Source organism: Balaenoptera acutorostrata, chromosome 6 (assembly GCF_949987535.1).
Source record: "Balaenoptera acutorostrata chromosome 6, mBalAcu1.1, whole genome shotgun sequence".
NCBI classification, from domain to species: domain Eukaryota; kingdom Metazoa; phylum Chordata; class Mammalia; order Artiodactyla; family Balaenopteridae; genus Balaenoptera; species Balaenoptera acutorostrata.
The window spans coordinates 49240313-49256433 of record NC_080069.1 but is presented as its reverse complement, the minus strand read 5'-3'; the positions used below and the strand labels follow the sequence as shown (position 1 = coordinate 49256433).

At 45.8% G+C, this 16121-nt stretch overlaps 1 protein-coding gene across 4 annotated transcripts in view; it reads right to left on the bottom strand.

The window, feature by feature from the left end:
* MOB3B (MOB kinase activator 3B) overlaps positions 1-16121 on the bottom strand; it is a 239842-nt gene that overhangs the window by 54252 nt on the left and 169469 nt on the right. For all 4 annotated transcript variants that reach the window (XM_057548769.1, XM_057548768.1, XM_057548767.1 and 1 more), the window contains one exon: positions 6109-6311. In XM_057548769.1, coding sequence (XP_057404752.1) covers positions 6109-6311 — 203 coding nt within the window. The remainder of the gene's footprint in view (positions 1-6108; positions 6312-16121) is intronic.

Here is a 16121-nt window from a genome sequence, read left to right as displayed (position 1 = left end):
GAGTCTCACTTCCTTCCCATCTCCCTCTCCAAGGCTTCTTTCTTCCTCACCCCATGCAGCAGTGGGGAGTGTACGGCTGGGGCCGGGGTGGAGGCACGGAGGGAAAACTCAAAATCCAGAAACACATCACAGAGCTGAATAGTACTGTCCCCGCTTTGTTCCACAGATCACAATCTCCATAAGATGTCAGTGAGTGATGACAAAAGAAAAAAGATTTCAGCAGCCAAACGCAGCTAAATGGGGGGCAGGGGGCGCTACACAAAACCGAACCCGTTTCTTCACTGGATGACTTCGCAAGGCCTTTGATCTATGATTGTCCATCGTGAGTCTTCAGGGGTGGAGATGATGTAGCATTTCGAAAACTCATTTGATCAGGAAAAGAAAAACTGTTTTCACTGATTACTCGGGACTGACATTTTGAGGAATACTCTTGGCCGGTGCTGATCCGTAGATTTTTCTTCTTTGCTTTACTTTCCCACCTCACTGAGCTGACCCCCCAATCCTAGAGAAGAAGAAGGGATGATGTGCTAACAATAGTAATTTTCAAATTTGAGAGTAATTGTCATGTAGAGTCGTGCCCCTGAGAGAGTGGTCTGGGAACCAGCAGCATTGACATCACCTGGGAGCAAAATGAATTGCACTGCAATCAGGGGTACTGAATCAGAAGCTGCAGTTTGGCGAGATGCCAAGGTGGTTCATATGCACACTGAAGTTTGAGATGCAGACCGAGGGTGCTTGGTACTAGGCACTAACCTCAATAATTCTGATTTGGTGTATCCAGGGTGAGGCCCGGGTACACACATTTTAAAATACCACTTCCAGGACATTCTGATGCAGCTGGTGTGTGGAGCCCTAATGAGAAACACTGACTTAATTAAAAAGCTCCTATGGCCCAAGTGCCCTGCTATAAGGTAACCGAACAGCCCTGTGCTAACATTTGGTTTCATGGCAGCACCTCTACAAGCTAGGTGATGGTATAATCACTTTCATTGTTAGAAATAAGGAAATGGATCCCTGGAGAGAGAAGGTGAAACTGCTGGACTAAGGTCACCCAGGGGTCAGCAGGTGCCTTAGGGTGAACAAGGACTCTCCTGTCTTTCCTCCCCTGCCTCGCCAACCTCTCTCCTCCTCCTCCTCCCTCATCTGCTCTTTATTCGCCAGCTTCTGTATCGCTAACAGCCCTCTGAATCTGCTTTTGTTTTTAGTGAAAGGCTAACAAAATACTGCTGCTCTCTGTGCTTGCTAATGATAATCCTGATTAGCTCCATTCTGTCAGCTGACTCCCAGGCTGCCCAGGGCCAACAGCAGCCTGCTTATTCAATCAGGGCCTGGCCCATTTGCTAATTATCATTTGGGCTCATTTTCTCCAACTGTGAACTTGCTCGAGTTCAAGTCATCTTCAGCTGTTGCATTTACATGAAAAATAGATCATTTGTCACGTCTGTGTCTGTCAATGCTCCAGCCTCCGCCTCCCTGTTGGAGACCAAATGAAATCATGTATTTCTCTGGGTTCCCAGGCTGCTGCTGACCAGCAGGTCCCAACGGGAGCCATGAGGCAAACCCTGTGGACAGATGGACGTGCTGGCCTTCCTCACTGGGCTGTCAGGGTGACCTCTTCCCAGCTTCTGAATTCCAAGCTGTATCCCCCCTCAGAGGCCTGATAGGGTGACCAACTGTCCCCGTTTGCCAGGAGCAGAGTTTTCCCGAGACATGGGATTCTTCTGTGCTAAATCTGGGAGGTTTGGTCACTGTACACCTGGCCCACCAGGACACACAGTGTGAGAGCATTCAACATCCTCCTAGGTGATGTAGTTGGAATCTGGAGCAGGGAACTGACGGAGCCGGGGTCCCAGCTTTCTCTGTCAGGCCTGAGGCTGAGGATGCGTCCCTTTACTGCTCTGCACCTTATTTTGCTTTTAATCTCTACTGCTAATCCGATAGCATGAAGCTTTATTTCCAACTGTGGATAAGTGGAGGTCTGCAGGCACGTTCTGAGATGAAGGTGGCACCAAAGAAGGAATGACTAGTGTGTAATCCCTTTGAATGGGGATCATCCTCAAAGTACTCTTCCGGATTCAAAAAACACACTAAGCATTTATTAGGTACTTGGCAACATAGGCAATACAAGCATATGTCCCGTTTACTCCCAGCCCTCAAAGAGTTGACAATCCTGTGGGAGACACTAATACAAATACAATGAACTATATCTGCTACAAGGCTACCTAGGGGATCCCCAAATGGCAAAAGGCCATGGGAGCTGGGGAAGGGAGAATTAGGGTACCTCTGCTTACTATAGGACAGCCACTGTCCATTCGTTATCTCATTTAACAGCCCACATTTCTTAAGCACCTATCGTATGACTAACCCATTTAGTTTTTACAATTCTATTATTATACCTATCCTACAAATGAGTAAAATGAGGCTTTGAAAAACCTTGTTCGAAATCGCGAGTTAGTGAATGAAGGGTCCAGGGTTCGAACCCAGAGAGTCTGAGCCTTGTGTCTCCTGCCCTTGTGGGGTGCTGTACCCTCAACACAACCAGTGTGTTGGGCACTCAGCCAACATCAGACAAAAGTAACAGGGCAGGTTGAGGAGCATGGCTGTGCGTGGCGGGAACATGGCGGAGAGAAACGTGAGGTGGGGCTTCTGCATCCTACACTGTGGAATCCCAAGGCATGACATCGGGAATGTCCCACTGGAGGTGTAGCAACTCTGGAGCTGTTGATGCTCAAAAGGAAACTGGCCTGACAAGTGCTGCCCTTCTGGCCCCTAGCTGCATTAGATTCTAAAGAAGGTACTAGAACAGGAAGCCAAATGCCTGACTTCTTCATCATCCTTCAAGGACCAAAGATGAGTGACAGTCATTATTTTATATTTTTTTAGACTGCATTCGTCAATTCTCAAAAGCTTATCTTTCTCATACAATTAGAACATCTGAGTAACTTGCCTTGCATATATAGGGTACTTGATATATGCAAATCAAATACATATGTATTGATTTGATATAATATGACTGATTTTAATACTACAGCACTGCAATAGTAGACTTGGAAGTTAGGTATTCCAGCACTTTCAATGTTGAAAGTGCTCATTTCAGTAATAACAATCCACCAGTGCAATATTCTTAGTGGACATTGAACTGTGCTAAGATAATGACTGTCTTCAGAAACATTCTCAATATCTTTTTCTGTTACTTTATAGGTTTTGATTTGTGTAAAATGAATACATAATTTCAGACAGTCAAGCATTAAAAGCACTTGTTATTAATATGTACAAGCATTGAAATTAATCTCCCTGTAATTAAAATTAACAAAACATAAAGGTAGGCTGTTTCAAGCAAAATTTAAAGAACTATAAGCTTCTGGGAAAAAAAATGATATCCCTTCTTGCTCACACCTACTGTTATAATTCCTGGTTAATCCAAGCATAGTTTGTTCCCCATCCCCCGAAACAGGCTCTTATCTATTGATAGAATAACTGGGTTTTTCCAGCCCTTTCTGTGACTCAGACTTCAAGTCAGTTCCCGGTACTGCCAGGTGTTAGAACCCCTGGGGCCCTTCTTCAGTTGTAGAAAATACAGTTGACCCTTGAACAACATGGGGGTAAGGGGCCCCGACCCTCCATGCCATTGACAATCTGAGTATAATTTATAGTTGGGCCCTCCATGACTGAGTTTCCTCTGTATCTACGGGTCTGCATCCACAGATTCAGCCAAACTTGGATGGTGCAGTAATGCAGTATACAGCGTATAAGTGGACCTGTGCAGTTCAAACCCATGTTGTTCAAGGGTCCGCTGTAACTGAGAGTGCTCTGACGGCAAAGGAAGGCTTTCTCTACTTGTTAACTTACACTCGGCTTAGTCCTACAATGGCCTTCATGCTTCTGTACGTAGAGAAGAAATGAACATTCAGCTCTCTCCATCAGATGTTTCTGCTCCTTTAACTCAGAGAAACCCAAACTTGAGTGCTGAGGAGAGCCTCTTCCTTCCAGTGGACCTTTAGGGAAGGTGTCTCCCCTCCACCTGAACATGTCAACTGAAAGCAACTGAACCAAACTCCCCAGAAGCAGGACCCATGTTCTCCTGGAGATCAGAGTGCTTTCTCCACCCTCTTCGTTCACCTGCCCCTATCCACTCTGTCCTTAACATTTTCTGAAATTAGCTTTATCAGCTCCTTTCAGGCCTTTAACTCCCTTTTGCTGTTTGCACAACCTTTTCTGTTTACCCACAACAGCCCTTATACAAGACAAATGAGCAAAACCTCACCATGATATGTTTTAGTTTCTTTCCACACTACTCGTCCAACTGAATTCAGAGACAACTTAGTTCTTGCCAAGAGCTTTCTAGAAAGTGGTTGCAAAAGAACATCAAGAAAATAAATGCTTTAGCCAATGATATATCTCACTTGTACCCAGCGAGTCTTGCTTTGTTCCACAACTCTTGAGTGACACACAGAAAAAATGTGTTTTTTTGCCGTGTATTCTCAAAGCGTAATTATAGATTTCAAGTTGAGAAACTCTGAGGGTGATATATAAAATTCCCCAACATCTTCTTTGCCAGATACAGGCACTCTACTGTATTAAACATGTCTTTTGGTTTTTGTGTTTTGATTCTTTAATATCTGGGGCCTTGCTGAAAATGGAGGGATGGCCCCTTCCAGGGTTGACCAATTTCTAGAGATAGTAGACAACTCGTCCCTGAGCTGTTTACTCACCAATCAATAAAAACCGACCAATCCAGAACCCACTCCCCCAACCACCTCCGCTATGGCCTCTTACTCTTAGGGCTAAAATCCCTTGGCCCTAATCACCATAGCACCAGGTGACCAGCTAGGGGCAGACCCCCTGCCCCAGAACCTGCTGAAATTACTCAAATCAGTCCATGTTTAGCCTTCTTACACTGCCTCGCCCATTCCTTCCCAGGGAAACCACAACAAAGGCTCCTGCCCGTGTTTTTCCTGACCAGTCTGCATCCTTCCCCATGTGGTCCTCATGCTGTGGTATACCCCCTTCTCTTGGGATCTGTGAGTAAAACAAACTCTCTTTTCAATGGCAGTCATCTCTTTTTTTTTTTTTAATTCATTTTTATTGGAGTAGAGCTGCTTTGGCAGTCATCTCTTGATCTGTTGGCCTCACCATACATAAATAATTTTAAAAACCTATAATTTAAAAACATGTACATCAAGAGAAAGGAAGACAGGCTAGCAAAAGACCGGTCTGGCCCCTGTGCTCAGGCCATTGTTCAAATGGAGTTGGATGAAATTTAGTTGCTCTGTCACTTATATTTAGCAAAACTACCACTTTTAACTGTTTCAGGAAAAAAGCATGATTTTACGATAAAGCACTGATTATACTGGATAAGACGGTACTAGATAGAGTTGCTAGGGATAGCTGTGATGAGGGTACCATAGTATGATATATGTCACAAAAGATGTAGGGTTTTTAGGGGCCCTTGACTTCCAAAGCACAGTCTGAGTCCTACTGTAAAGATAGCCTATAAAGCAAATGAAAGGACTCCCCACTCACTTAAACAATAATAGTAAAGTTTTTTAACCAAGTGTTCTGGATTCTCATATATTCCATTAAAACTGCATTGCAGGAGATTCAGTATGAAAAGCAAAGTCCCCATGATACTGTATTCTCATCTTGGGCCCACCTCTCTCTATATCTCTGGAGTAAAAGCTACTCAAAAATAGTTTAACTTGACTTTGTGTATCTAGCAGGTGCCACCCAGTAGGTGCTGAACATTTATTCACTGACTGAAGAAACGTTTCTTACCTTCTTTGGAAAACAGTCTAAGAGATGACATAGAGCTCAAAGATGCCCATTTAAGGGGTTAAGTGAATAGGTGACTGGTTTTGGAGCTGAGAATTAAAGCTACTTCCTCTGGCCCAAACCATGGCAATCCCAGGGAGAAATGTAAGACCTCTGTTTGATGGCCGTGCACATCTTGGCATCTCCTGCCCTTTAGCTGACCTCTAACTCCTGTTCAACTCTGCAATCCTCTGGTTAGGAGCTGGCCATCAGTTTGCACGGGCGAGGCAGTGTTCTGTGACAAGTGGCTGAGCTCCTGGGGGAAGCTGGGTGCCGCCACTGCACAGTGACACTTACCAAGGGCTCCAGCTCCTTGCGGTCTATGAGGTTCATCTCAGTGACGAAGTAATAGAAGTGTTTGTAGCAGGTGTTGACGTGGGCCTCCGCGCCCATCACAATGACCCGGTCGAAGTGGTGGATGTAGACGTGGACGAAGACCCGGAAGAGGCGGCATAGGATCTTCTTGCAGATCTGCAGGAAGTTCTTCGGGAAGGGAACACCTAGAGAAAGGGAAAAAGGGAACAAAGCCATGATGGGGAAGCTCTGGCAGGCCCCGAGCACACGTGTGAGGCTGGAGAACAGTCCTGGACCCGGGCTTCTGGGCCAGCCTGCAGATGCCTGGCTCTGTGTGGGCAGCTGCATTGGACATTGTCTGAAAAAGTGGCTAAAACGGTGTTAAATTCAAACACCAACACCCACGAAAAGACCAAAAAAAATGAACAAAGAGGGCCAGGTTTGTTTCTTTGGTTATATCTTTTTTGGTGCAGATAAACACGCAGAAATATTTATTTTTAGATAGAAACAGGCACTCTCCCTTCTTGCTTTTTTACTTTTCCCACTTTTTAGAGCCCAAGAAAGTTCTTTTTCTTCTTATCTCTAATATAAGAAAACTGGTAGAAGGAGGGCGATGATCCAGGGAGACTGGCACTCCTTGACACAGAGTAATAGGGAGCGGTGAGGACTGCAGCAAATTAGAAAGCTCTTTCTCATCAAAGGAAGCAGCCGCTGCACAACTCAGTCAGTGGTGGTCAGATGGCGACAGAGGCCTGGGGCTGCGAGATCTGGTTTCGCAAGATAATTCAGAAATCTGGGGTTCTATATGAACTATCTGGAGTTCTAGTTTTAAAATGATAGCAATTAACCTGACATTTAAAAAAGAAAAAATACCGCAGGTCAAAACAAAACATCTTCCCAGGATAACTCGGCCTGCAGACTACCAGTTTGCAAATTCTGATCCAAACTTTTTCTGAGATACACTGTTTTTGAGGTGGGCAAATGCAACAAAACTTCATGGAAACTTCACATTACACTTATTGTCACCTCATCTCCTTGAGGAAGGTAAGAGTTGGGGGTTGTTCTTCATAACACAGACTGGGTGAGGGGGCAGAGGAATCACCCAGATTTCCTGTCTGATGACCACTACTCCCAGCTTGGTCAGAGCAACAAATAGAATCCCAAGCCCACTTCCTTTCTGCCTCTCAGACACTGCTTAAACTCTTGGCATTTACACTGTTCTTAAGTAGTGACGTCAAGGATTCCAAAGTTAAATAGCCTTGAATTCCTATTCTGCTCCTTTTCCAGCCATAGGACCACAGACAAGTTATTTAACCTCTCTGAGCTTCAGTTTCTCCATATGTAGGATGCAGGTAAAATTGCCAATTGTCCTGAGGATTAGAAGTGACACCCCTGTGACTTTTGTTTTTTTGTCAGTTAAGGAGGAGTCAAAACAAGGCCTTTTTTGCATGGCCAGGAGTGTCAGCATGACTAAAACCCTCCTACAGTGCCCAGGACAGAGTAAGCGCTTGCTAAAGGGAATGACACCTCCCCTGCCCCGCTCTCTGCTTTGTAGATCTGGAGCATCTAGCTGTTGTTATAAGGCAAGTAATTACCCTTATCAGGAAAAGGCAGACATGACCACCAGCCTTTCGGCAGAATTGCAGAGCTGCGCTCAGGGCATGTCCCTGGTCCCCAGGAAGCCTGGAGTTTTGCCGTCCATGCCTCCACAGGGTCCCAGTGGCAGCTGTCTGGTGAGAGACACTCTGTAACGGGATCACCTGGAACACCGAGGGCAGGATGAGCGACAGAACACAGCTGGCAGCTGGCAGAGGCAGGAATCTGCCTCCCCAGGGTCCGGCACTGATATTGGCTTTTCTTCCAAAACAAAGTGGCAACATATCAAATGAACCCAGAGAGAGACTTGGGCACAGCTTGGCAGCTGACTGTCTGGGCAACAGATGCTGGGGTTTGGGGGTGGGGTGATGTAAAGCTGGCCAAAGGTGGAGGGCAGCCCCCCACCGAGAGCGGATGGGTGGTTTTCTCTGCTGAAGTGGGGGGTGGGCAGTGAAAACCACTGCTGCCAGGCTGGGAGAAGGTCTAGAGGCTTCAAAGAAGCCTGAGATCCAGAGGTGATGGAATCCCCCATTATCCATATTCAAGTGTTGATTATGTTCCCATCAGAAGGGGAGTCCTGGAACCATATGGAGACAACAGCAGAGGTGGCATGTGTTACTTTGGCAACCTGTCTGGGATGTAGGTTTTACTAGTCCTGTATCACAGATGAATAACACCAAACACAGATTAACTTGCTCCAGGCCACTTAGGTAAACAGTGGCAGGGCTGGGATTTGGACCAAGTCAGCCTGATTCTAAAATCTAACAGATCTGGTTATGTTTGGAGTGTGACTCTCTCTGCCAAGGATAAAAGCACAGCTTAACTGCTGAATGCAACGAGGCATCTAAAGATTACTCTTTGGTGGCACAGAAATATAATTCTAAAAAAGGAAAGGGGTGAGGAGAGAAGGGTGAAAAAAGTCCACACCCTTGGGAGCCACAGATCCGAGGTACTAAGAGGTCAGCTAATAATCTGAGGCCCCAAGGAGAGATGTGTTTTCTCTGCTGGTGCCTTAGACCATGGACCTGGGACTAAGAGTAAAGCCAACCTTTACTGAGCATGTAACAAGTCTAGGTACTATTATTGTTTCCATCTCATAAATGAAGAAACAGACTCAGAAAATTAAGTAGCTTCCCCGGGGCATGCAGCTGGCAAATAGTGGAGGGGTTTGGACCCAGGATTGTCTAACTCCAAAGCCCATGAGTACCCACTACCCTGAAATCTGGAGATGTTGCTCTGGGACTCTGCACACACTTCCAGCTCCCAAGCCCTTCCTTCCTGGGTGGCCTGAATCCCCCCAGGGGCACTCACCTTTCACGTCACCAGCTGCTAGGGGACACAGGGATGGGGGGTTTCAGCTGTGCCAGTTCGTCTGCTTGACCTTTAAAGCTGGCGCCCACACCCCACACACTGACTGAAGGTAACGCAAGATCTTGGACACACCAAGGATGTTCATGGCACTTGTTGGGTCCCTCTAGAGTGTCCCCAATCTGCATTCCCCCACACCCCCCAAGTCCCTACGTCTGATCAGCTTTGAGCTCTTGGCTCTGCCCTCCATTCCACACCTGGTCTCTGGCCTTGTCTTTGGCCTTGAACTTGGTTTGCTCTTGCCTCTTGCATTTGGGCTATGGCTGGGAATGATCTTCATAGTATAGAGAAGAGCTGGTTTTAGAGTCTAGAAGACCTAGATTAAAATCCTAGCCCTGTAACTTACTAGCTGTATAGGCAAGTGACTTCATCACTCTACTTCATTACAAAATGGAGAAAAACATTTACTTTCTAGGGTTCTTATAATAGTATCTGTAATGTACATGGCACTTGGTGGGAACTTTGAGATGAAGCCCTACTTTTGTTATTTCCCACTTGAACTCCTTGGGTAGGAAGGAGCCCAGCCTCAGATCTCTTGGCTCTGGCTGCTAAGTTGGCCCTGACTCTTCCACCATCCCCTTCCTTACATGTAATTCATTCTTCAAAAGTGAACACTGCAAATGGTTCAAGTCAGGACATGCTCAGCATGCACCATAGTCACCCCCAGGCCAACTTGGGAAGCTGAGAAGTCCTAGGCTGGATTCGTAGGGAGCCTAAGAACCCTGGTGGGTTCTCTGCTAAACCAGAGATAAAATCCCAGCTCATAGAGTGTGGGGTTAAGAATAAGAAAGCTGTGTGGCATTTGGGAAATTCATTCAATATTATTGATGGTTCAGGGTCCAATTTTACAGTTTGTATACTATCTTAGCCCTTTTCTCCCTTTCTCTTCTGCATTCTAAGTGTTCAGATTTGTGTGTGTGTGTGAAAACTTTAAATAAACCGTCAGAAGGTGGGAAGTGGAAGAGATCACCCCTCTGGATGTCCACCACTTTGGTGGACCCTGGAACTCTCATCCTGTGTAACTGGCCTCATGGCAGCAAGACAAGGTAAGACTCAGTGCTGATCTACTCCTTTCCCTGACAGGCTCCAGAGGGACCAGTTCATGAAAATTAATTTATCTGAGGGTTTCTTGTCTTCATGGTGCCGGTAAGAAGTATCTAATCTCCATTAAATAGCCACAGAAAAATGAACCCTGAGAGAGGCCTGATATGTGTATGTGTGATGTCATTTATTCCCAGTGAAATCCTGAGCAGTGATATTATTATTTCAGTAATTTTCTTTTTTTTTTTTAACGTAACTGTGGCTTAGTTCAGCTAAAGTGTTTGCCTGTCCCCACAGATAAAAGGATGTAGAGTAGAGATTTGGCTCCGACAACTCAGGCCCTTTCTTTGGCGTCCTGCAGTTACAGCTCCATGGCACAGAGAACCTCACTGTTAAGATGACCATTTTTTGACCTCCACTGAGCTCAGTACCTGGCTTGCAGAAGAAGCTCAAAAAAATGTTTGTTTGTTTTCGATAAATGCAGGCTAACAGTAGGAAGAACGAAAGGCTAATGAACCATCTCAAATGGACACTGGACTTGTTATCATGGCAGCCTGAAACTGAGGAGAACGTGCAAGGCTCTGGGCAGAGGGCAGTCTATGTGTTCCACGGGGCACCAATGACCCAGCTCAGGACTGTATCCAACCCCGTCCTTCTGTCCCTTCTGCTTCTTTGAATACATATGATACTGGGGACCCTCCACTTTTGTACTTCCCAAGGTCTGTGTTAAAAATGCCTAATTCTGGGAGATCCTTGGCTAAAAAAAGAGGATCACGAGGTCAGGTATACTTGTCAAAATGCTGCTTTTATAAATGTTTGCAATATACCTAAGCATAGTAAAGGATCTGAGAATTCCTGTAGCCAAAAGTCCTATTTAACTCTGGAACCTCCTTTTTCCCGTAATAGCTATTGGTTTAAAACAGTCTGTAATCAGACTTCCCAGGTTTCGTTTCTGGCTCTACTACCTATTAACAAGGCAACCATATGCAAATGGCTTAGTATCTCTTAGCTGCAGTTTCCCCAACTCGAAAGAAACAGGGATATTTATGTTATCTGTAGCTCAGGGGGTTGTTGTGAGGATTAAATACACACACGTAAAAGGCTTTGCTAATACTTTGCAGATAGGAAGCACTCTCGTGCACTGTTAGTTTTAGTATCTCATGGACCAAATGTTCTTTGTAACATACTTTGGGATTAAATTCCTCCTGCATATTTATTTTCAGGAGGGCAGTCTTGGTATTAATCCATCAATCCTGAACTTGCAAAGAATTTAGAGTGGTAGGTACTCAATTAAGCCCTGGATGATATTTGGCTTTGCATTATTTTCTACAAATTTCTCATATTTATGTCTTGTATTACTGTAAGTTCCCTGAACAAAGGGACTGTTTTATACTTTGATTCTATCTTTAAAAGCACCTGGCACAGGGCTAGGTAGGGAACACTCATCATTCAAAGCTGAATCATAAGAGAGCAGTGATCTTATTTAGTCAAGATGTGAATCCATCATCGCCTACTTGGGGGAGGAAAAAAGCCTACGGCAGAAATGATAGCTTTTTGCCAGAGTCTTGGTATGGTCCTGGCATGGAAGGCTACACAATGCTCTTCTATGGAGGAGAGCTCTGAGATGAAGAACATTTTCATCTAGCCTAGGGGGTGGGAAGAAAGAATCTGAAACTCCTTTTTTTATCATTAAAACCTCCCTTCTTTACCTTTCAATATAGTTTTTCGGGGGGGGGGTGGTGATAGTTAATTTTCAGTCACTGTACTCAATTAGAAAGTTAATGCCAGACAATATTAACCAGGAGTCATAACTGAAATAGATTGCATATCTGAAGGATTTGGAGTTAAACTTTGACTAGTCTTATAATAACCCAGACAAACCTTCCGAAAATAATCTCAGACAGATATGTATTGATCATATAGAAAATAACCTTTGGAATAGGTTAGAGAGGCTTTTTTGTTTTGTTTTGTTTTTTTTGGCCATGCCATGCAGCATGCGGAACTTGCCAGACTAGGGATCGAACCCGTGCCCCCTCCATGGAAGCGCGGAGTCTTAACCACTGGACCGCCAGGGAAATCCCTATAGAAAACAACCTTTGAACAGAAGGTCTCTAAATGATTTGCAAGCACGATTGATGTCAGAGCCTCCCCTTCCTCTACCCTACCCTGAGCCACAAGCCCCTGACTCTCAGATTCAAGCTGGGAAATTTCAGACTCCAAGAAGCTGGCTCGAAATGAGAAGATGTGTTCAGATGAGCTTCACAGAGAGGTGACAGACATCTAGGTGCTCAAGGATAGATCTGGATGGCTCGGGGCAGGCCATGTGGCTTGGTCTCTGCAAATGGGATCCGTGAGCCTAAAACGGGACCAGGCTGAACTCAGATTCCGGAATGAGCCCAGGCAAGATGCCTGGGCAGAGGTCAGAATCCCAAACCAATCACTCACATGTGGTTCCAGCAGGAAGTTGCTCCACAATTAGACTCAAAGCAAGACTAGAGTTTGCTAAGCGATCGGGCCAAGGAGGAGGCCAGCCAGAGAGGTGGGGTGAAGGCGGAGGGTGCAGTGAGCCTGCGGGGGCTTGGAGCCCCTCTTGAAGGCCTGACCAGGCAGCTTCACGGTTCCGTTTCTGCTGCTGGTGAGGACCTGGTACTCGGCCGGGAACCAGCGTCTGACAGAGCCCTGCTGAGTTTATGAATGTGTCTAACCGCAAACTTTCTGATCTCCAAGCCACGTTGAGTGCGAGAGCTAAATCGAGCATGGAATAGAATAATAATTTCTCTGGGGCCCCATGCGGATTTGCCTTTCATCTCTGACTCAGTAACTATCCTTTCTCCCAAACAGAACTGAATAAAAATTCCAGTAATTTCTGAGCTTCAATCCATTTTCTTTCTTCCTCATCCCCTCCCCTCCCCTCCCTTTCACTTAGCCCCCAAATGTCCCATTCAATCCTTCCTTTTCAGGCACCTCTGGAAAAAACCCAAGAAGTTGTCTAAATGGCTTGTGTTTTTTTCTTTTACCCTTTTATGGAAGCTGCAAAAGGAGAGAGTCCCTCAGAGAATGCGGAGATGCTATGACAGGGCCACAGATGGGAGATGGAGGTCCCAAAGTCAAACAAGACCCAGGCGGCAGTTTCCAAGCTAGCTGCTACGCATTCTTGTTTTCATGGTTTTTCTCTCTTTTCTTCTGGAGAGAAAGCCAGATGCTTAGGGCTGAGAACCTCGTCTCTGACGGCACTGGGTTGAACCTGGGCTGTGGAGCTCTGGAGAGTAAGGGCTCAGAGGCTGTCTACAGGGACACCAGAGAACTGGCCCCAGAACACCCCAGGTTCCACAAGCAGCTGGCAGACGTTCCAGCCCGTCGTTCACCTAGCTAATGCCTCTTCCTTCTGTAGAGCTCAGCTGAAAGCCTCCCATCATCCCCAGACTCAGGTTGCCCGGCATGTGCTCCTGTAACTCTCCTGAGCACAGATCCCAGACGGTAACTGCACACTGATGTGTGTGGGTACTGGCTCAGGTCTGCCACCCCCTCCAGACTGTACGCTCCCTGAGGGCAGGGAGTGCATCCACGCTCCTCCCAGAAGGATGATGAGTGCCCAGAGCGGACGTACACCAAAACCAAAGCTCAGAAAGGTGCAGGGACTGACCGGCCCGGGGTTTAGAGCTAGTTTGCGATGAAAAGGGGTCTGAATTCAAGTCCGTCTGATTCCAGAGCCTATGCTCTTTCCACTCTGCCAGGAAGCTGGATGGGATTCTTACGGCTCATTTCATCTCTTGCCAATCCAATTGGCAGAACTGGAGAAGCCAAATTTGTTAAAAGACGAAGGTGGACAAGGGCATATTGGCTCTTACTTCCCCAAAGGCATGTGTCATTCGTGGCTGAAGACACTGGTTAAGCGACTGGCTCTGGTGTCAATCACTGGTTTCAGATTCCAGCTGTGGAACGTCCCTGCTACTTGCCTGGGAGTGAGTTTGCTAACTTCTAAAAGGCTCGGTTTTTCCTTATCTGAGGAATGAGGATAATTATACCTGGTATTTGGTGAGATTGGGAGGATTAAACACAGAGCCCAGGGCCAGCAGGCTCTCAGAGGCATTCGGCAAAAGGCCGCTGATGTTATTACTGCTCTAAAAGGTGGTGCTTCCTCATCAGAGCCCAGGGTGGGGGAGGGCAAACGAAACGGCACAGATGCAGCTGCCTTTTCTCTAAAGGACAAACTCTTCTTGGAAAGCAGATTTGGACCCAAGGTCATATAGGGAAACACCGTGTGAACTGTCCGAGGAGCTTCCACGTGACACGAGATGAAGCCTAACGCCTTGGCTAATCTAATCCCTTGGGGACCCCAATGGCATGTCAGTAACAACAACCAGAAATGCCCATCTTTCTCCTTCGTACTGTCACTCCTGTCTGAGAGCAGCTGTGCTGTCCTTTTGGTCTTTGGAGGTCAGTACCAGGAGTGTGCATGTGAAAATCCCTCTACAAGTCATAAAAACCATTCATTCTCAATAGCTCATGAATAAAAACAACATCCCACACACGTGGGAAAAGAAAACAGGCCTCCTCTGGCAGCGTAGCTGAGAACATACCATTTCCAAAATACTTGCAAAACAAAACACAATTGGATCACAATGAAGAAAAAGAAAGAAAGAAAGAAAAGAAACCTTAACAACACAGACCTATTTCTTAAAAATCCTCTCCTGATAGTTTATTCTCTTGCCCATTCCATCCACATTCTCCTGCCTCCCGCAAAACGTATATATATATATTTATCTAAAGAAGCCTCACACTCTTGCTGATGAAAATTCAGCTTTGGAGGACCGATTCTTCTGAGCAGATGTTTTGTGTTATCTCAGTGCATTCCTCAAGAAAGTGTCTGTACACCATGCCAAGGAAAACAATCCTGTGTAGCAAGACTTTGTTCCTCTGCCTGAAAAAAAAAAAAACAAAAAAAGTCCCCAAACAAGCTGACAGCTGCAAATGGTTAGAAATAAACTGGCTACTACTCTCTTCCCCAGCTCCCTCTGCCCGGTCCCAGCTGCCCCTCGCCCCAACCCCGAGTTACCCTCGGACCCATCATCACACTGGTTGGACCAAAAGAAGGGAATACAGAATAGCAAGTGAGGATACGTTCTAAACAGATTGTTAATTCTCTCAGACGTACCATTTGCGAGGCAGAGGAAGTGCTGTTTCAGCCAGCCAAAGGAGCCTGCCTGTCACCTGCCCCTCTCTGTCCCCAGCGCCACTTCTCTGCTGCTGGAAGCTCCTTCTTACCCGCATCCCCATCTCCAGGTTGGCTGGCTGCCTTCCCTCGCTCTGTCCTGGCGTGGAGGTGGAAAGTACATCAAGAGAGACCCAAGAAGACCTGAGAAAGGCATTCCTTCACTATGGACTGGCAATAAAAGCCATTAAAGGTGAACTCTAGCTAGTTCAGACCTGCCGAGTTTGCTGAAAATCAAATGGCCCAAATGAGATAGAGTGAGCTGAGAACACGGTGCTCATGGACCTCATTAGAACTGGAAGGTCAGACAGAAGGACCAGTACTTTGATCATGAGCCCCAGTCAGAGTTTGCAGATGACTCAGCCTCCTGGTCGTGGATGATCTGTTGTGAGTATTTTCACAAATAAAATTTTTCTTTATTCACCAGCAGAATCTTTCTTCCATTATGTGCAGGGCAATGAAAACCCAGTCTTGTCTGAGATGTGGTGTATATGTATATATGTATGTGTATATACACATACATATACACAATGGAATATTACTCAGTCATCAAAAAGAATGAAATAATGCCATTCGCAGCAACGTGGATGGACCTAGAGATGATCATCCTAAGTGAAGTAAGTCAGACAAAGACAAATATCATATGACATCACTTATATGTGGAATCTAAAAAATAATACAAATCAACTTACTTACAAAACAGAAATAGACTCAGACATAGGAAATAAACTTACAGTTACTAAAGGGGAAAGCGGCAGAGGGATAAATTAGGAGTATGGGATTAACAGATACACACCAC